Below are 21806 nucleotides of genomic sequence, written 5' to 3'. Positions count from 1 at the left end.
ACGAGCTTGGTCGGTCGTCCCGCCATAGCAGCGACGGCGCAAGGAGCTCGGCCACCCGCCATGATGAGCAGCAGCCAGAGTTTGTGGGCCCACCAAGGGGGACCGGCCAGGAAAGGCGGAGGTCGGCCAGCCGAAGAACGGTGGCGTCGGCGTCGGCGGAACTAAATTAAAAAACTTTAATTAAAAATGCGGTAACTGTACCTGGTTAGCGAAGCACTCTCGTGCTGATAACATATTGTGAAATCATGTTACCACGCAAACAATGAATTAAAGAAAAGCTCAAAGACAAGATGTAGTCTAATGCCTCTCAATTGATTTCTGATGTGTACAACTTATGATCCCTTTCCCTCATTATATGGGGAGGTGGAGAGGCCCTGTTATATTGATAAGTAACATGGGATTAAACTCCCTACCCCTATGTAGGCTTCATCTTGAACTGCACCTGTTATGGTCCTAAAGGTCCGTTTAGATATGTGTCTACATAAGACGTATATAATGACACCCTTCGCAATGTTAACTTATCTTAGGGCAAGCTTACATACCACCTGCCGTGAAAATTGTGTTTCCAATGCCATCAACATGTCAGAAGCACATTTTTGGGGCCACCTGGAGAGGGGTGTATCTAAGCTTGAACAGACTGGTAGTAACCCACCTAGCCAGCTGAGCTGGCCGACGGGTCCAATCGTAAAGCCATGAGGTCCATGACCCAAGGGGGCCATAGCCATACAGAACACAATGCGCGCCTGCATTATCAGCAGCTGTCCGCCGAGGACGGAGGTGGACGGCACGGCGCACATGCACGGCCACGGCCAGGGCGCCGGATTGGCCGGCCGGCTGCTTCTCGGCGATGCTGCCGCTACGTAGAGTGCCATCAATCATATGTACGGGCGTCGCTTGTGCATCCTGCCAATGGTGGCTTCTGTACTTCCGTGATCAAGTCCCAGCTCAGGTCACGCTGCTTCATAGATTGTACCCTTTTTCTTACTGGTTCTGTACTTCCGTGAAAAAGGAGGATTGAGCATTGAGCTCGGCTTAGTGATGAACTGATGATATGAGGCCCGTCAAGGACCCACTCCACAAAGCCTAATCAAAACATTACTGGCGCTATAAAATCACTTTCCGACACGGCCAAGAATTTCGCATCGATTCCACAGAAATTTCGTAAGAAAAAATCCAACTTCAACAGAAATCAAGAAGTTCCTGCATTCCAAATGGGTCATATATAGCATCCAAATTAACTGCGTAAGGATCAAACTAAGCTGAGAGTAACATTCGAATTTCATAGCTCCAGAACCATACTACGATGCAATGAGACAATAACATATAAAATTATTCCCATAGCACCATAGCATATATATCTCATTTGCAATAACCCGAATCGTTCCCCCCAAGAACAGCAAAGCGCAAAGGTGCATGTAACCAAAAATGGAGGGGCGATACCAAAATAAACCCCCAGGCAACACCAAAACAGTCGACAGGACACGACATCCAAGACGAGAAGATATGGTATCATTTCTTTCGACACAAAACTGTACAGACCAAAAAAGGATTTTATAATTGAAGGAATTTATTTCCTGTTGTCTTCCCCTCAATGCCTTCAATGTTCCTTTACGTGCAGCCATCACGTCTGATCCAAATAAACAAAATCTTTCGGCTTTGAATTGACCCGCTGTACATACATTTATCACAGAACCAGTGCCTGAATCAACCAACACTTCTATTCGGTTCCCAATGATAAGAAGCATCTGCATTTTGGCATATGAACCTGCGAAATATTCCAGTCAGTAATTCATCTCAAAGTGGCATGTTTGCAAGTAAATAATATTTTTATTACGGAATGAAGTTCCAGTCTGGTAGAAGAAGCAACCTGATTTGCTAGTGGACAGTCTTAATGAAGTAACCACTCTGCCCAATCATTGCGCCTTCGGACATTATTTCCCTGTAACATAGATAGGAGCAGTATAAGTTTAAAACGTATAAATACAATCTATGTCAGAGCTCATTATCGTAAAGGTAAAAAACAGTAACTGATGCAGTAGTTTGTAGCCTAACCTGCACTTCCAATATCTCAGAACCTCGAATTGCATCTAGTATATAATTGGTATCTACCAAGCCAGTAAATTGCCTCATCTAAGAAAGAACACAAGAAAGGTATGGTGAAACAGCTGTTAGAAGAATGCACCCTGATTATCGTATTATATGCATTGATCTAAATAATTGGTGCCAAAGATAAATGAGGTCACCAAGACTTTAATAATAGTTGCAAACCAATTAACTTTATGTGTATGTGCGCACAACAAAAATTTCTGCAGGGAAAACAAAGTGACCTTTTTTATACCCCTGTCATAAATACGATTGATTATCTTGTACTAACTACCAAGTCAAAGTAACGCATATTGCTAAACATTATTGAACAAATATTCCAGAGTATTTATTCCCATTATCTGAACTTGTTAAACTTCTGCAATCAGAAATTATAGTGTATGACAGGTTGAAGCAAAATATGCAAGTTTTAGTTAGCCAATCCTCATTTGCAAGTCAGAATTAATTCACCAACCGTGCAGCCTGGACATCTCCATATATTCTCAAGGGTAGCCATATATTGCCATATTTTCACAGTACGCAGATATCAGAACTAGCCAGTATCCCACTCTAAAAATAGTCAGTCATTACTTAAACCATGGCATATACCACAAATGCAATGATACCTGGACACAAGATGAGGCAAACAGTGCATAAAAGAGTCTGCACAAAAGCCAACAAATATGCAAATGCAGATACAATACGAGAAGACATGTCCCTGCCTCCTTTGCAGAGTTGTCATGGTGTCGGGATATTGTCGCCATAACGGCGATATATTGGCGTGGCAGAGAACGGAGAACAGCGACTCACCACAGGGACGCCACAGCTTTTAGGCGTTGTGGCAGGCGAAGGAGAGGGAGAGGAGTACTTGTATCTCCGTCCGCCGCCTATGCTCGGTGCAGATCAGGTGGGAGAGGGCAGCGCGGGGAGGGCGGAGGGAGCAGGCGACGCAGGCAGCGCGAGGGAGGGAGGAGGTGAAGGGATAGGGTAAGTAGAAGAGTGTTGGTGAGCTGGCTTACATGGGCTACAAGGTGGGCTAGGCTGGTTTACATGGACCAAATTTGTGTATTCTCCTTTTCTTCTTTTTTTCCTTCTTTTTTATATATACTTTGAGAGATAATGTGTATTAGGAAAAAGTATTGAAATGTGTATACTCGCCACGCCGCGCACCATAGCGCTGCAAAGTTGTCAAGGTAGTGGGTCGTCACACCTCGCACGCTGCCGTAACAACTATGTTCCCTTGCTGGCTGCAGTCAAAACTTTTCCTAAACCATAAACCCGTGAAAACTCATTCTAAGAATTCTTGTGGTTCCCATGAATCCAGCTACAGGAGAACAGGAACCTCTCCCCTTTGACCTGACTATTTTATCTTAAGTACCAAGCTTTTTCAAAGAATAGAGCACAAGGCAAGAACCACCAACAGATTTAGAGATGCAGGGTAAATTGTAGAATGTAATGCCACAGCAACAAGTCTATTAGCTTACATTCAACAATGCTTTCAGGTACTGTTAACAATTTGCAAACAAAAAATGGATTGGAGTACAGAACATACTAAGCATAGTCCAATGGCAATAGTAACCGTCTGGCAAGGGTGGATGGTATTGGATGCATATAAGTGCAGCAAGTAAAATAAAGTTGTAACTTACGGCTCAAAAAGGAGGAAAGGGCGAAAAACTAGCCTAAATTACAATCTACTTACTACAGACAGAAAAATAAGCACCAAACGGACTAGAACATAGAACAGAGAGAATGCTGATATGCAAATTACACTGATCAACCTTGGTCACAGATTTGGTTGACTTCACTTGGTTATCACTTATCATCATTTAAATCAACTATAATCAGTCCAGCAGCAAACAACTGAGTTAATGCAGCAAACTTATGTTACTCTACCAGAGGAACAAAAGGCGAACTAGTTAATACCCAAGAACAAATACATAACAAATAAAAAGTTAAAATACGCAGGAAAGAGACAGTTTGTCGTCAAAGAAGCCTAAACCCAAACCTTTCGACTATGCTGGAACGGAGCGAGGAGAGTAGCAAGTCACCGCAGGCTAATTGTTTTATTTCTGATAACTCAAGCATCACAACACATAAACTTCTATTTCTGACCAAGGATCAAGAGTTATGTCACCATACTTCACGAAGTACCTTTTGTTGTCCTATCTAATGAAAGCATTACTGTTATGGGCTGGACCTTGGGCTTGCTGGTAGTGCATGGCAAGGAGAGCAGCAGCACACGACGCATGGCAAGGGAGCACGCGGCACACGGCAAGCCAGAAGATAGGATCGTTAGTTACCTTTGAGTCTAAGTCGGGATTAGATAAGATTGTTAGCATATTTGGTTAGTTGGGATTGCTATCAATTAGAAAAGGATGGTTAGGATTTGTAACTTAGGAGTCAAGTAATCCTCTCTATAAATAGAGAGAGAAGATGTATCGGTAGAGGAAAAGCAGAAAATAGATAGAGCAAAGGCTCAGAGCCTCCAAGGGAGGGCGAGTTCTTCTATCTATCTGCCATTCCCCTCTCATAATCAAGATCCATATCAATTACAATCCTCAAATTATCTATTTAAGGCGTAGCACATTTTACTGAACATTGAGAAATGAGGACCATCTCTGCACTACTAGTTGTACAATGGATTATGCAGGAAAGCAAAATACACCTGCATCCAACATAGAAAATTAACTACAGTTATGAACTACCCATCTATAAAGTGAACTTATGTCCTGACCAGGTAAAACTTCAAGTCCGGGAATGCACGTGTGTACATATCAAAATGAAGTCAGAAGTAGCGTATCATCGTTCAGCATGACACGGGAAAAATGTAAGAAATCCCAAGAAACAATGCATCATATTCTTCAAATGAAAGCAAGAAGTGAAACAAAAGTTAACTCACCCGGTTGAAACCCAAGATTAGGTCGATAGGTACCCATCCTTGATCATTCATATGTCTCCTCAAGAACGTATCATGGCATAAATTATTTGTGCTAGCAAGACAAGAGCATACACAAACAGTCAAAGGCAAGAAACAACAATAGCGCACAAAGAGAAACCAAGCAGATTAACTACCTAAAATAGAACTCTATCTGCATCCTAATATCCTCATGGAGATTTGGCTGATCCTGAGGAACCCATGAAGGCTGCATTGGTGGCCGAACAAGATGCATGTTCTGGAACTGCTCCACTGGTGGGAAGTAGAGAGGATAGGATTGCACATCTCCTTCATATCACAAAAATAATCAAATTACAATATATACATGTGAAGTCATTCATTGGAATAACAGGATCAGTTTTCAGACTCACCACGGTAGGCAAATGGCGGAACATATGGCACAAAATGTGGTGGCACCATGAATTGGGCAGCGGGTGGCGCCGATGGTTGGGGAAAAGGCCCAGGCTGGTAGGCAACCGGCGGCGGCTGCTGTTGCTGCTGGTATGGCATTATAGGAACTCTGGGATAGTTTCTAGGGGAGAAATTACCTCCTCTCTCATGGTCACGGCGACTCCGGTAACCACCACGACCTCCGACGCCATTGCTAGTTCCACTACTGTTACGGGCATTATTGCTCCAGTGGTTGCTGCTGCCACCGCTACTTCTATTGTTTCCATCACCATTGCCAGTACTGTTACTGCTGCTACCGCCAACACCACGTATGTTGTTGTTCCAGTTGTTATTGCCGAGAGCATTTCTGCTGCTGTCATTGCCACTTCCACTGGTGCCACCGCCAGAGACATTATCATTTAAGTTGATGCCACCGTCGCCATTGCTGCTGTTGCAACCCCTGCCACTACCAAGGCTTCCATCGTTCCAGTTGCCATCACCACCACTGCCGCTGCTCCCATCACCGCCACTACTACTGGCAGCCCTGCGACCGCCACTGCTACCATTGCCACGGCTGCCGCCTCCATTGTTTCCACCGTTGGTGCCACTTCGCCGAACTGGATTTGGCTGGGCTGTGGCGCCGTTCTGTTGCGAAGAAGCCGCAGCAGCGGCGTTAGGAGGAGGCGTGGAGATAGGGTTTGAGCCAGAGGAGATCGGATTAACCTCCACAACTGGATGTGGCGGCACCGGTGAAGCAATCGAATCCTCCTGATTGCATCGGTAGATTCATCAATCCCATGAAAACAATTGACTTGCATAGGATCATTTCAAACATGAGAGATATCCCTAGATGTACTCGCATCGAAACATAACGACTTGATCACGAGATTTAGTACCTGCGCGGACGGCCCGGAACCATCGGAGAGGGACTTGAGCGAGTCGGACGACGCCGGCTTGGGCCACGCGCGAGTCGACTCCGTGAGCGCCGGCCACGAGGCGTCGCCACCGATGATGCTGCCACCCGGGGTCGCCGCCGATGCCGACGCTGCCGCGGCGGGGGGCGGCGCTGGCACGCTCCACGCCGTCTTCCTCGCCACCGCATTGGCGGGATCGGCCCCCTCCGCCTGGCCCGGCGGATCCCGGCGGGCCGGCGCGCGGTTGGGCTCCGGCGCCGATTGCGCGGGCGCGGCACCACCAGCAGCCGGCGACATCTGGAGGCGGGGCGATGGGGATTCGGGCTGGGGTTTGGGGCTGCGGATGGATCGTGTGGAGGAATGGGGAAGGCGAGGAGGCAGGTGAGGGGAGGGCTGGAGCAGTGCGGCGGCGAGAGGTTTGGTGGGAAATTAGGGGAAGTGGCGGGGGTATTTCAGGGAAATTTTGCTGAGGGTATTTCTAGGGTACTACTGTACTAGTTTTGTGACTGTTTTTTTTTAAGAGAAACAATAGTCTCAAGCATTGGGTTGAAGATAAGAGGGAGCCTTGAGTATTGTGATGGCGAGAGATTAAATTGTGAGATTAGGATGAGTGCTAGGGTATTTTAGAAAAATTACATAAGAAAACGAGACGATTCATGATTTTACGTATGTTTTTGTGGTTATGCCATTGCTAGCCTTTGGACTCTCGTTCTAGTGTGAGTGGGCCCACTATCTATTCTAAATCAAATAAAGATAAAAGAATGAGCTGCCAAGTTCAAAAAAACATGCAGTTCCAAAAAAACATGGAACAAATTTCAGTGGATGCACTGCCAAATTCCGTCGAAAAACATGTTTTCTGACTGGTTTTGGGGTTAAAGAGAAATGAGAGTTTTGGGGTTAAAGAGAAATGATGCAGAGAAGAAGGCCTTGCAAACACGCTAAACCATTCGGTGAATAGCTGAATTAGACGTGCCCATCTTACACGAACTCTATTCCTCAGTACATGATATGGTGTGTAACGTAACGATTTTTCTGTATCTTTAGATACATCTGCCTGCAGTCTTCTTGTCAAACAGAGAACGTACCTAACTTGGTGCATGCACGCGTCGGCTATATCATATGTATGTACTTTGTATTCCTCAGTACATAGTAAGTAGATGTGCAATCAGATCGTATACGGACGGATATCGCTAATTCTATATTTTATTTCATATTTTTTTATCGGAATTGAAGTCAGACACGAAGGACGGTAGATATAGATATGAATATAGATAGTCTCGATCATAAATACGGATCGAATACATGATGAATCAGATACAAATAATATCGGTTACAAATATTTATTCGAATATTGAGTAAAAGTAACAACCATGGAAGGAGTTATGCTAGAGTAAAATCTGAGAAGTTCCAATGCTAATATGATGTTTGAAGCTTTTATTAATTATTTAAATATATTAATTACTTTAAATTTTCATATAAAGACTGTCTTTATCCGATTCTGTATGAAAAAATTATAAGCCCTAGATGATAGTTTCGGATAATCTTCAGATATATCCGATTTTATTCTGAGATATCTGACGGATAAATGGTTCCTGCCATCGGAATCCAATCCGATATCCGAGATTTCTTCCAAATATTCAAGATTCGATTTGCATCTAAAATGATTCAGTCAATCGGTGGGTGAAAAAAATCTAACCCGTTTTCACCGAATAGTAAATTATCGTGGTTCTCGTGTGTGTGTATATCTCATATATGCTTCTGCTACAATTATAAATCGGGTGGCACGGTTGGCTGACAACAGTGGCGGAGCCACCCCGGGCAAGTGTCAGCTCGAGCGGTGACCTTTCATTAACAAGTAGTGCTGTCTAGAGGATTATAAGATGGCTTTCCGTAACCAAGTACTCACCGACTTTGTCCCAAAATGGCTGGCGAGAAGGATGGCTTGTCGACACGAGAGTTCGTTGTCTGTTCGCAACCGCTTATGTCACGCGTGATGTCGCTCCGTGTCCAGGGAGAGGCCGCGTAGCAGCAAGTCACGCCGGTCAACGTGCGCGAGTGATCTTCGTACCGACTACACTACACACGATCGTTTTGGCGAGGAAATTAAGCTAAGGGTCTGTTTGTTTTCAGCTATTTCTGATTTCTATTTCTATCAGAAGTCTAGAAGCTAGTAGTCAAAATAAATGAGTTTGCTGAAAAGTGAATTCTGAAGAAATCAGAAGCTGCTTCTGAGAAAAATAAACTAAAAACTGAGAAACTCACTGAGAGTAGCTTTTTTAGAAGTTATGTGCTGAGAAACTAAAAATTTATTATAAAAATCAACGATCTATTTTCAAAAGCAATTTTTAAAAAAACCAAAAACATAATTTTTTTAAAAAACTAAAAATAGAAACTCAAACAAAAGAGACCTGAGATTGCGGCGACCAGTGAAACATGAGAGAGGTCGTGACTTCACAAGCAAGGCTTGTGGCTGACCAGCTGTAGTTGTCCCTGCCTTCTTGTCTGGGCATCGGGACGGGCGCTGCGCTGCATGCCTTGCAAACGGGCAGCAAGTGTGTATCTCCTTCCTGTCTCGTGCTGGAAGCCTAGAACGCCGGAAACAACAAGGAACCGGGTGTCTTGATGCCAGGCCTTTGCGAGCTGTAGATAGAAACATAAAGGGCACTAGTAAAACTAGCGATACAGAACCGGTATAGAAATGGCTTGTTTTCAGCGCCATGACGCTGGTTAAATTCCATCCTGCTGCAGCACGCAGACGGAAGCAGCCGTGCACGCACAGAAGAAACGGAACGGGGATAGACCAGTGAAACCAGCAAGAAGCACTTGTGTCGTCGTCGTATCGAGTCCGTGTGCATGCTAAGTCTTTGTGGGGATTGATGGTGTTGTCCGCGGTGCAGTCAACAACAGATCGAGCTCTAATATCATCTATAATAGATATTTAAAATTTTGTCTCTTATAATACTATTATAATATCTCTAATATTGTTATAACATTCACTATTTTATCTCCAATGACTACTATATTTACTACCTTTTATTAATCTATTTCTCTTTTTAATTGAAAAATACTCTATAAATAATGATAGAGTTAGGAGAGATAATCGGCTCGATCGGCCGGTGCAGTCCATGCGCCTGACCACGAACATGCATGCCTCAGAAGATCAGATTCTTCGCCTTGACGTGCGTGCCGAAAGGTGCAGCCTCCTGCCTGCAAGCCTTCTTTGTAAAGGCCCGGCTCCGACGAGTAGGAGGAGGTCTGGTCAAAAGTTTCGTTCCGCTCGATCAGATTCCTGACTTGACAGTGGGGGGCCAGCCCGAGGGCAATCCATGGCCGCATCCCCTTGATTTAGTTCACACTTCGAGGATGGCAACGACGTGCCGGCGTACGGCCATCTCGGGACAAAGCGGCTCGGATTTCTTCGCCCTTTCCTAGGTAATTAACGTATGGGCAGTTAGCAGTTTGACCAGACGTCAGACGCCGGAGTCATGCTTATCACTTCGACGGCTCCTCACGTGGATCACCATTCATGCACCCATCTAGTATCTACTCTTATGTACTGGAGTGCTCCTTTGTCTTAAAATAGAAAAGTTTTAATCCCTTTTATAATATTTAAAATATATAATTTTCAGATAATTTTAGTCTAATTTTTTAAAACTTATCTCTCTACTTAGTAGTTTCCTTTTCATTGCCACTTTCGTTTCTTATACAATTAATAATATTTAAAAATAAAATGATCATTTATCTTTTATTTAAATACTTATATTCAACTCTAAAATATCATTTATTTAAGACAAAAACAGTAATATAAAATGGATTAAAATAGGAAAGTTTTAGTCTCTTTTATAATACTTAAAATAAAATATATAATGTTTTATAATTTTTAGATAATTTTAGCCTAATTTTTTTAAACTTATCTCTCTACTTAGGTAGTCTTTTTTCGATGCAAGTCTCTTTTCTTATATAATTAATGATATTAAAAAATAAGATGATCATTTTATCTTTTACTTAAATATTTATATTCAACTCTAAAATATCATTAATTTTAAGATGAAAATAGTCTCTACTATTTAAAAATTACTATTAAAGTTGGCAAATTTTAGTTATTTTATTTTAATTAGATTTTTCCTCACACTAATTAATTTAGAGACTTTATTTATTCAAAATTTGTTTAATTAATTTAAAACTCAAGCAACACTAGCAAACAATAACAATATGCCTAGAAAAATTTAAACTAAGCAATTTTTTTAGTTATGTTAATTAATAATCTCCGCGCCATAAATTTAAGGATTTGGATTTTGGGCTGTTACAACTAAAGATGGCCAAATGGGCCGTGCTTATTGGGCCGGCCCGAGGCACGGAACTGTAGGCACGGCCCAGGCACGGCCCGGCCCGAGCCGAGATGGGCCGGGCCGGCACGGCACGAGGCCACGGGCCGTGCCTGGGCCGAGCGCGCGGCACGGCGGGCCGGCACGGCACGGCCCGGCCCACGGGCGGCACGGGCACGGCACGGCCCGGCACGGCCCGGCTCAGGCACGGTTGGCCCAGGAGGCACGGCCGGATCGGGCCGGCACGGCACGCGGCGGCCCATCACGGCACGGCCGGCCCATCACGGCACGGCCCACCGTGCCGGCTCGGCACGCGGCGGCCCACGGCACGGCCGGGCCGGCACGGCACGGCACGGCACGGCACGGCCCACCGCGGGGGGCACGGCCCGGCCGGCACGTGGGGCACGATGGGCCGGCGGGGGCACGCGGGTTAACGGGTTAAACGGGCCGGGAACGGCCCGTTTAACCCGTTAACCCGATATTTTTGAATTTTATAGCCGTTTTGTGACCGTTTGAGCTCCAAAAAATTCGAAAAAAATTGCAAAAATCACCATTTTTCACCTATAAATAGAGGAGCACCTTGCCCTTCCATTCCACACCAGCAACACCATTTTCTCTCTTGTTTCCTCCTCTCATTCTTGTCTCAAAGTTCGTGAGAATTAGCGATAATTTGGCAAAATTAGTTTGAATTATTGCAAAAAAATCCGAGCAATTCCAAAATCGTCATCCTGCTGATTTGCTATCTTGAAGTTGAAGAAATCTTGGTGATTTTTTTGCATCGTTGTTGAGTCTTATTTTATTATTAGTTTTATTATTTGATTATTTCTAACTCTGAATATTTGCAATTTTTGTAGTGTCATTCGACATTGATCATGGATGCCGGTGATCATGATACATCCATAGATCATGATTTTTTTCTCCAAGGACTCACAGGGGACTACGGCCCCTTTGATACTAGTGCTGCAGGTGATGATGGACCCGACGGTGAACCTCCGGTTGTTTCACATCCAGATCCAGGTGATGCAGCAGGAGTGCCATCGTCAGGCTCTACAAGTGCGCACACATTAGCAAGCAGCGGGTCTAAAAGATCAAGAGCCGGTACTTCCGATGTTTGGCAAGACTTTGAAAGGATCTACAAAGAGAAAGATGGGGTAAGTGTCAGATATGCTAAGTGTTATATTTGTAAAAATGAATTATCTGCAAAGCCCTCGGGTGGAACGGGGCACTTGAAGAGGCACGCCATAAGTTGCAAGCGAAAGAGTGGAGCAGCCATGAAGCAGACGGTGTTGCAGTACAACCCCGACGGCTCTGTTCATCATTGGGAGTACGACTCTGCCAATGCTCGAAAAGAGCTATGTCGCTTCATTGCAAGAGCGGATCTACCACTCAATATCGGTGAGTCTGCTGCATTTGAAGATTACATTAAGCAAGCTCATAATCCTAGGTTCACGCATGTTTCTAGACAGACAACTAGTAGGGATATGGTAAAATACTATAATACGTGTCGTAGCAAACTTAAAGAAATGTTGCAAACATGTACATTTTCAGTTGCTTTGACCTCGGATATATGGGCAGGTAGGGCTAGAGAGGATTATCTTAGTGTGGTTGCTCATTTTGTTAATAATGATTGGGAATTAGAAAAGAGAATAATAGGTTTTCGCTTGATTGACAACGCGCATACCGGTGAAAATATTGCTGAAAAAATATCTCAAGTAGTTGCAGACTTTGGCCTCACGAATAAAATATTTTCTATCACTTTAGATAATGCCGGTGCAAATTCTAGAGCAATGGATATTCTTACTCCGTTGTTTAGTACTTATGCTGAATCTTTCTTGTTACATCAACGTTGTGCTTGTCATATTATCAATCTTATAGTAAAATCCGGTTTGAAGAGGTTATCGCGATACTTAGAAGATTTTCGTACTGCAATATCTTTTGTGAACTCCTCTAACCAACGAATTGCAGCATATAAACAGTATTGTGTTGCAATGGGTGTGCGTCCACGTAAGTTTGCTCTGGACATGCCGGTGAGATGGAACTCTACTTTCTTGATGCTTAAAAATTTGATACCATATAAGAGCACATTTGGTGTGTTTATTCATACACATTACCATCAGCATGGGGGTCAAACTTTACTCACGGAAGCGCATTGGTATGTTGCTGAAAGGATACTGGAGTTTCTTGAATTTTTTTATGATTCAACTGTGAGTTTATCAGGAGTTTATTATCCAACATCTTGTTTAGTAGTGCATAATATTGTTGAAATTGCTACTCATTTAAACAACTATGAAAATGACAATCTTTTAAGAGATTGTGTAGTTCCTATGAAATCTAAATTCTTAAAGTATTGGAAAGAAATTCCTTTGTTATACGCTTTTGCCTTTATTTTAGATCCTAGAGCTAAAATTGCAGCTTTCTGTAGAGTTCTCGCAATTCTAGGTGATGCTCTTGGCCATGATTATTCTAATTATTATACTAATGTTCGTTCTAAGTTATTCGAAGTTTATAGTAAATATGAAACAAAGTATGGCGGAGTTCGCCTGCAACGACCTCCACTAGCACCCACAACAAGTAAGAAGACGACAACGTGGGGAAAAATATTTGGTGCAGGTTCTTCATCAAGAAGTTCAGACTCTTCGTCACGATCGTCTACGGGCACCGGAATTCCAACATCCGGAGGGGAGCTAACTACCTTCATCGACAGTGACGTTATCAGCCACGAACAAGAAAACTTCAACATACTGCAATGGTGGCATGAGCACAAGACGAATTATCCAGTTCTTTCACTGTTAGCGCGAGATTTGTTAACGGTTCCTGTATCTACAGTTTCTTCTGAGGCTGCCTTCAGTCTTACAGGAAGGATAATCGAAGAGAGAAGAACAAATCTGTCAAGTGAGATGGTTGAAATACTCACCATAGTAAAGGATTGGGAACAAGCTGAAGCACGAATGCAACACACTGCAGAAAATACTGAGCTTGAAGAATCATTCCAAAATTTGTATCTAGATGCTGATGAGAACGTGTAATTTTAAATTTTCTGAGCTAGGTTGTACTCTTTTTTCCTTTGCTAGAAAGGTTTTTAATGAGGCAACCTATCAATAAAGCTCATTTTTAGAATTAATCATGTGCCCCTATTATTTCTAAGTTTTTTTATTCATGTTTTTTGTTTATTTTTTTAAAATACCCCCCGCGGCCCCACCCCCACCTACCTCTCCTCTCATCCCTATAAATACCATCTACTCCATCTCAAACTCCACCCTGCCCACCCATCTCTCTTTTCCTATTTGCTAGCCAAGTAGCCAGTATTCACTTCACATCAAGAAACTAATTCCATATTTCAATTCATGGATCAAGGCGCCGAGAACTCAGGTGTATGGTCTCAAGTGTGGCAACATTTTGAAAAGGTCTTCAAAGAAATTAACGGGGAACAGGTAAGATTTGCTAAGTGTAATATATGCAGTATAGAAATAGGTGCCAGATCTTCACATGGAACGGGACACTTGAGGAAGCATATGAAAAATTGCAAGCAAAATTCTGGGGTTTCTAATGAAACCATGTAATTTTCGGAGCATAATCATTGGTTGTACTCTTTTTTCCTTCTAGTAGAAAGGTTTTTAACGAGGCAACCAATCAATAAAGATGTTATGTATTTATTTTCCATATTTTTTATTGTTTTTTTTTTATTTTTTAGCTATTATTTTTGATTTTTTTCCTATTTTTTTGAGTGCTGACGGGCCCAACGTGCCTCCGCCGTGCCGGCCGGGCCCGTCGTGCCTTCCCGTGCCGGCCGGGCCCGTCGTGCCTTCCCGTGCCGACCTGGCCCGTCGTGCCTCCACCGTGCCGATCGGGCCCGTCGTGCCAAACGGGCCTATCGTGCCTCCACCGTGCCGAACGGGCCCATCGTGCCGAACGGGCCCATCGTGCCGGCCGGGCCCATCGTGCCGACCGTGCCGTGGGCCGGCCCGGCACGGCACGGTGACAGTTGGGCCGTGCCGTGGGCCGACGGCTCGGCACGCGGGCCGGCACGGCACGGCCCGTAACAGTAAATGGGCCAATCGGGCCGTGCCGAGATGGGCCCGTGCCGGGCCGGCCCGATTGGCCCATTTGGCCATCTTTAGTTACAACTGCCCACCGCCAAGTGTACACTGCGGTGCCACTCGCCCGCCTACTCGTTGCCTAACTAGCCGCACGTGATGTCACCACCCGCCGCTGATGGATTTGGCATTAGGGATTACTGATTAGAGCATCTTCAACAGAGTAGCTATTTGGCTCCCTATAGCTATATTTGGGGACTTTGATAAATAAAAAAGGAGCTCCAACAGGTTAGCTATCCGACTCTATATCTTTAGTGACTCCCTAAACTGGCCCCTTCGCTAGTTATTTTTGAGAAGCGACCGAGGCTCCTTATCCACACGCCTCCCACCGAAAAACACTTCCGTGGCCTAGTCCCGCCCGGACCCGCATCCTTTACCCTGCCTCCCCTCACTCCCGCACACACGTTGACGCCTGCTACGCCACGGTATAGCTCTGCCCGTCCCTTCACGCATGCACAATGCTGCCTGCTATGTCAAGGCCGTCCTTCGCCCGATCCTTTCCCGCTTGCCTCTAACTTCTCCTCCACCCGACCCTGACCCCACCTCCACCAGGCTGACTCTGCCATCCTCCACCCTGGATCTTGATGCGGCATCGTCGGCAGACTCGAGCACGTTGAGCTCATCCCTCAACTCTGCGGACGGTGGCTTTCGATTCTGCCTATTCGGGGGCCTTGACGACGAGGATTGCTCAAACGAGCTTGCGACATCGGGCGCCTCCCCAGGAGCTCTTCCTGTACCTAGCCGTGCTAGAGCCAGAGCCGATGCTGGTGCCGGTGCCGATATGGCAACCACACCGCACACAAGATCTTGTCGTGGGGGCAGAGGTCGGTGGTGGCCGCGAAGAAGACACGGCGCTATCAATGGTGGTGAATGTCGCCCGTGAGAAAGTGGAAAGGGAGAGAGAAAAAAGCGTGATGGCACGTGGATGCACCTATTGGTGAGATAGGAGAGAGAGCTATTGAAATATGGGGAGTGAGATATATAGTCCATTGAAGAGTGAAACAATATAGGAATAAAATTATATTAACATAGCTCTCTAAATGAGAATATATAGAGTGAGTTTTTAAAACTCTGCTGAACATGCTCTTAAGATTTAGAATTTTGGGATAGGGAACAGTCGATCGGATGAGGTCGACCAGTCACTGGACTCACGAACGAACGAAGACTAAGTGAATTAGAGAAATGGGCTAGGCCGCTGGGGCACTGGTGTGCTGGGCCTAGGCCGAATAGACGATGGGCGGGTTAGGTGCGCTTTATTACCGCCGATGCAGCAATGCTTAGCTCAGTTGGCCTTCTTCCTCCTCGGTCTTCTTCATCCTCCGGTCCTCCCAGGCAATCAAACTCAATCCTCAATGAACACCTCATCTCCAAGCTAAAAAAATGAAGGGGGGCTTCCCAGGTGTGCAAGGCAGTAGATCTGTAGATCCGCCCCTGAGCATGGGTGACAGTGAAACGATGACACAGTACATATACCTCGTCAAAAAAAATTCAGATTAATTTGCAGGTGCAGAAGAGCGTGCTTCAGGTTTGTTAATCGCTCGCCTACTTTGCTGCGCTAATATTTTGTCCTTTTGTTTTTGGGTCTGAATATCTTTCGCCCGGTCACGGTAAGGCTGTAGTGCATGCCATATATATTCTGCGTTTCCACGTCAGCGACCAGTTTATCTTAGTACAGTACTCACAAGACTTCGAGTTAACGCAAGAACAAACGATATCAGTGTGTTTCCTTTTTTCGAAGATGATAAGTATCACGGTATTAGTTTGGTGTTTGTTGACCGTGTCCTAAAAAAGGAGACGGATTTGTGTTGTTCGTTCGTGTAATGAAACTTGTTGGGCCGTCAATCACCAAATGGAACAGAGTGGGCCGTCACCAACTGGGGCAGCCATGCTGCTTCCTTTCCTTGTGTGGGCTTGAATGCTTCACGGTAATCATGATGGCACTACCTCTGTGAGTTGGCCTAGCTAGCTAATCTCGACTATATAAAAATAAGAGTTAGTTTTCATCATCTTTTCACATATTTCTATATTACTTCTATATTATCTAATAAAAAAATTTAAAATTTAAATAATTTATTTATTTTTATCATCCACTTTCGTCATCTTGCTTCTCTGCCTTGTTATCAACTATAGATATGTGACCTATTTTAAATAAAACTAAATAAAAAATAAAAAAATTAGCAGATAATCTCTCCATCTTTTTGAGTTTCATCTTAAATCAAAATACAGCATCACTTCTAAATAATTCATTTTACAACATTCTCACGGCGTATCTACGTCTCTATATTTTAAATTTATTTTTAATATTATTACCTCTAATATTTATATTTTGTTGTAACTTTCGCGCAATTAACGTCCTTACCCATGCGCTTATACATTCCTAAGTCTAGTACAGAGCATGTGCTTTGTCGATTTGCCCCGCGTGCTCAGTTCCGTCACATCACACTGATAGCATTGCGCGCGAGAACCTCTAATATTTATATTTTGTTGTAACTTTCGCGCAGTTAACGTCCTGTGCTTCGTCGATTTGGCCCGCGTGCTCAGTTCGGTCACATCACACTGATAGCATTGCGCGCGAGAGTCACAGGACCCTGGACCGGTGCCAAGAGAGAAAAGTTAGATGCCAGAAATTTCCACAGAAGAGGGGAAAGGGTGGCCCAGGTTCCGTCGCCGGAAAACGGCAGCATTGGTGTGACCTCCGCAGAGACCACGACGTTGAGGTGCACACATACGCACAGGGCTGCTTATATTAAAGCTGCGCACGCGAAACGTTCGTCACATACCTGTTGGCTGCTGCTGCATTCACCAAATGGAGAGCACAGCCACAGCCACCATGTCCGCCTTGAGGCGTTCGCTGCTCCTCCCATGCACTACGTCCATGCAAGCCACTCTCCTCCTTGTGCTGCTCCTTGTAATCATCGTGTCATGCGTGCTGCGACTCGGTGCTCGTCGCAGCAAGAAATTCGCTGATGACGCGCACCACCTGCCGCCCTCCCCGTGGCGATTCCCTATCATCGGCAACCTCCACCAGATTGGCAGGCTCCCGCACCGCTCCCTGCGCGCGCTCGCCGCGGCCCATGGCCCCGTCATGCTCCTCCGCCTCGGCCAGGTGCCTGCCGTCATTGTCTCCTCGGCGGACGCGGCGCGGGAGGTGATGCAGGCGCAGGACCACGTGTTCGCCAACCGCCCGTCGCTCGCCATCCCGAGGAGGCTCCTGTACGGCTGCGCCGACATCGCCTTCGCGCCGCACGGCCCCTACTGGCGCGGCGTTCGCAAGATGGCCGTGCGCCACCTCCTGAGCCCGTCCAGGGTGCGGGCCTACCGCACCGTGAGAGAGCAAGAGGTGGAGGCGCTCGTCCAGAGGGTGCAGTACGAATCCCGCGGCGGCGGCGTAGTGCGTCTGAGCGAGCTCCTGAGCGACTTTGCCAAGGACGTGGCCGGGCGGATCGTGCTCGGGCTGCGCGCCGCCGGGGACGACGGGTGGCGTGCCAGGATAGACGCGCTGTTGGAGGAGTGCAACGTGCTGCTCGCCACCTTCCACGTCGGCGACTATATCCCGTGCCTGTCGTGGGTGAGTGCCGTCGACGGCACGGACGCCAGAGTGAGGAGAGCGTTTGAGAGAATCGATCGGATCCTCGACGAGATCGTGGATGACGCTGGCAGGAGGACGGGAACAGGACCAGACATGCACGACGACGCATTCGTGCATGTGTTGCTGTCGCTGCAAAAGGAATCAGCCGGGACAGAGTGGCGCATCAGCAGAGACAACGTCAAGGCGCTCTTGGAGGTAAGTGCGTATGTAAGATCGTTCGACACATGATGGCATGACTATGATTAGCTGCTTAGCTGATCTTGAGCCTTTGGATGGCCGGCGACATGCAGGACTTGTTCGGAGCGGGGACAGAAGCGACGATCATCGTCCTGGAATGGGCCATGGCAGAGCTGCTCCGCGATAAGGGAGCCATGCAGAGGCTGCAGCACGAGGTAAGGCAAGCCGCGAGAAGCAACTACAACTCCCTGATCACCGAGCAAGATTTGCCAGCAATGAGGTACCTGAGAGCCGTGATAAAGGAGACGATGCGGCTGCACACGCCAGGGCCCCTGCTGCTCCCCCGCGAGTCCATGCAGGCCACGCGGATCAGCGAGCGCTGCGACGTCCCGAGGAACACCATGGTGATCGTGAACGCGTGGGCCATCGGCAGGGATCCGGTGGCATGGGAGTCGCCGGAGGAGTTCCAGCCGGAGAGGTTCATCAACAGCGCGGTGGACTTCCGGGGCCAGCACTTCCAGCTGATACCATTTGGCGCCGGCCGTCGGATGTGCCCGGGGGTCAACCTCTCCATGTCCGTGGTGGAGCTCGCGCTCGCGAACCTCATGGGCCGGTTCGATTGGGCGCTGCCAAAGGGAGAGCCGGAGCTGGACATGGAGGAGGCACCCGGCTGCACGTCGCGGAAGAGGGCTCCGCTCCGTGCCGTCGCTCTGCAGCGCTGATCGAGCCTTTATTGCCGCGCGCCGCGGGGGAGGAGGAGGTGGAGGCGCTGGTTCGTTTCATGGGTGGAGCACGCGGGCTGGGAGTCAGGGACGGCATCGTGCACCTGAACGAGCTCCTGGGCGACTTCGCCAGGGACGTGGCCACGCGGATCGTGCTGGGACGGTGGCGAGGGGTGGTCGGTATTTTTGTTTAACGTCGTCCACCCCTGCTGAAAATTCTCCTCTTCCTGTCTCCCTCTAAAGAGACCAATGCATAAACGATGACATGGATCGAAAAATGGCCATTGGGGCCAAGAACGAGCTGCGTGTTGCACCACCAAATCTGGCGAAGCCGATGTGCCTGCACAAATTTGTTGTCCCCAAGACCACAACCGCTGCGGCGTCGCACGCCGTCCGGACGGAGCTCCTGCACGGATGCATCGCCTTCGAGCCCGACGGCCCGTACAGGCGCCGCGCGCACAAGATGAGCGTGCACCAGAGCCCACATGTAGTCATAGGCATATGTGCTTTAATGAATTGGGCTTGCTTGGTGAGTTGGTGTGTGTGATTCTTGACAAGATTTCTTGCTCTGAATGGAGGCATAGGCATATGTGCTTTAATTAGTTGCAGTCTAGCTTGCGGATGCGAGATTCCCATGTAGGAAGTTTCCTAGAAGTATCCTGCCTTTCTTGCTTGTTTAGTGGGGATTACACTAGCAACTGGTTTGCCTTCCTTTGTTTAGATTAATTAGATTCATGTCATTACGAGTATTATGATTTTAATGGTATGGATCTAATTTTCAGAAGATTTGTAATGGTATGAACCAAATTTCAAAAAAAATCTAATAATATATTTCCAAATACAAAATTTGTAATGGCATATTCTAAAGCCACATTATTTATAATTGAATGAATCTAATTAACCCAAACAAATAAAGGCAAACCAGTTACTAGTGTAATCCCCACGGAACAAGCAAGAAAGGCAGGATACCTCTAGGAAACCTACGTGGGCATCTCGTATCGGCAAGACTGCAAGTAATTAAAGCACATATGCTTATGCCTTTTCTTTCATTCAAAGCAAGAAATCTTGTCAAGAATCATTCACACCAACTAATTAAAGCGCATATTGGGCATCTTAAACCTAATTTTAAGAGATTTATAATAACATGTTTTCAAATACTAAATTTATAATAATATATTTCAAAACCACAATATTTATAATGGCATATTAGTGCATTGATCTTTGTGCAATCCTGCGTGTTTTTTCCTAGTAATAGTTAAGTAAATATGCTCATGGGGAAATTTGTTTTAGGGTGCCAAGGATAGCTTTATCAGACCACCGAAGGAAGACGTCTTCTTGAATTGGTTAGATCTTTGGTTAGTTACTGCTGTACTATAAGTATTCAGGGGTGAATTAGGACTAGGAATTAAGATGTTCGTTTCATTATTGAGGTATTCTTCTCCGCACGGTCTTCATCTTTTTTAGAAAATAATAATTCCATTTAGTTCTTATATAATTACTTCTAAAATTACAATATGATTTAACTGTACCGACAAAAAAACTGCATATTATATTAATAAGAAGACAGATCCGACCGACTGACTTAGTATACTTAGACTCCGACACTCTGCCCTAGCTCAATTTTTTTTTGTCTTGGCACCACTGCAAAAATGTATAAGAGTGTCAGATAAAAAATGGCTTTAGTGCCAGTTTTTCAACTGGTACTCTTTACTCGGCATTGATACTCGGCTAGTATCAGCGCCGGTTCTGGAACCGACACATGCACCCATTATCAATATTGGTTCGAGCCACGAATCGATAATGATAGGTGGATCGGGAGCCAAAAAAAGAAACCGAGCTAACTCAAAATCGAGTCGGCTCGGGTGCTGGCACCGCCGGCGTGCTCCATCGCTGTGTCACACGCCTCCACTTTCCTCCTCACGACACTCTTCCTTTGCATCAATTTCATCCAAGACACCGATTTTCCGCTCAAATTGTGGAGTGCTTCAAGAGTGCTCATTTAGATATTACTGCTACTAGTATAGCTATGGCACTACTGTCCCCTGATGATTGCCAGAAACAAAGAAAAAATTAACTGCAAAGGAATCCTCGATCTACTGCTATCAGAAAAACACCACTATCTAAGGCAGATTGGGTGGAGCATCTGAATTAGCCCATCGCCGCACTCCCCCCAGGTCACAATCCGAGGATGCCATGCAGGTAGAAACATAACGTCAAACATCAACAAACATTTAAAGAAGCAGACATTTCAAAGAATCGAGAGCTAGCTGCATGTTCTAGAGCAGAACAGAGGAGAAGAAGAGTGGCTTGCTTACTTGGGACTTGCTCGGTGGAGAACCTTTGGAGATGTCGTTGCAGAGCATGCGGCTCGTAGAAGAGTGTGGCCATGAGGTACTCCTCGAGGACGTGGCTGGGGGAGCTATGGGAGCCCTGCTCCACAGCCTCCATCTCTAGTGCCACCTCGAAGATCTCATCGGAGGAGAGAGTGGGCGAGAGAGATGAGGGTGAGGACGAGATGATAAGGCCAGAGGAGAGACCGAGCCGAGCGGACGCCAGCGCGAGCCAAAAATCTATTGCA

At 46.0% G+C, this 21806-nt stretch overlaps 2 protein-coding genes across 2 annotated transcripts; one reads left to right on the top strand and one right to left on the bottom strand.

The window, feature by feature from the left end:
• Positions 1-1223: 1223 nt before the first annotated feature.
• Positions 1224-6797, bottom strand: LOC133897276 (la-related protein 1B-like). Its single transcript, XM_062337939.1, has 7 exons — positions 6304-6797; positions 5389-6175; positions 5155-5305; positions 4982-5072; positions 2053-2130; positions 1868-1939; positions 1224-1765 (listed from the first exon to the last, which is right to left on the bottom strand). The coding sequence occupies exons 1-6, from the start codon at positions 6616-6618 to the stop codon at positions 1889-1891; spliced, it is 1473 nt and encodes a 490-aa protein (XP_062193923.1). The 5' UTR covers positions 6619-6797; the 3' UTR covers positions 1224-1765; positions 1868-1888.
• A 10737-nt stretch (positions 6798-17534) lies between these two features.
• On the top strand, positions 17535-19237 carry LOC133897287 (cytochrome P450 71A1-like). The gene is made up of 2 exons (XM_062337952.1): positions 17535-18524; positions 18620-19237. The coding sequence occupies exons 1-2, from the start codon at positions 17547-17549 to the stop codon at positions 19226-19228; spliced, it is 1587 nt and encodes a 528-aa protein (XP_062193936.1). The 5' UTR covers positions 17535-17546; the 3' UTR covers positions 19229-19237.
• The last annotated feature ends 2569 nt before the right edge of the window (positions 19238-21806 follow it).

This window comes from Phragmites australis, chromosome 17, assembly GCF_958298935.1.
Source record: "Phragmites australis chromosome 17, lpPhrAust1.1, whole genome shotgun sequence".
Taxonomy (NCBI): domain Eukaryota; kingdom Viridiplantae; phylum Streptophyta; class Magnoliopsida; order Poales; family Poaceae; genus Phragmites; species Phragmites australis.
This window is presented reverse-complemented; position numbering and strand designations above follow the sequence as displayed.

Bases quoted from the DNA above. Each gene is read 5' to 3' on its own strand.
- LOC133897276 (XM_062337939.1), bottom strand. From the start codon at position 6,618: ATGTCGCCGGCTGCTGGTGGTGCCGCGCCCGCGCAATCGGCGCCGGAG. The intron at 5,306-5,388 runs GTGAGTCTGAAA...TGTGATATGAAG, and splicing joins TCCGCCATTTGCCTACCGTG to GAGATGTGCAATCCTATCCT. The intron at 5,073-5,154 runs GTAGTTAATCTG...TTGTCTTGCTAG, and splicing joins CAGATAGAGTTCTATTTTAG to CACAAATAATTTATGCCATG.
- LOC133897287 (XM_062337952.1), top strand. From the start codon at position 17,547: ATGGAGAGCACAGCCACAGCCACCATGTCCGCCTTGAGGCGTTCGCTG. The intron at 18,525-18,619 runs GTAAGTGCGTAT...GGCGACATGCAG, and splicing joins ACGTCAAGGCGCTCTTGGAG to GACTTGTTCGGAGCGGGGAC.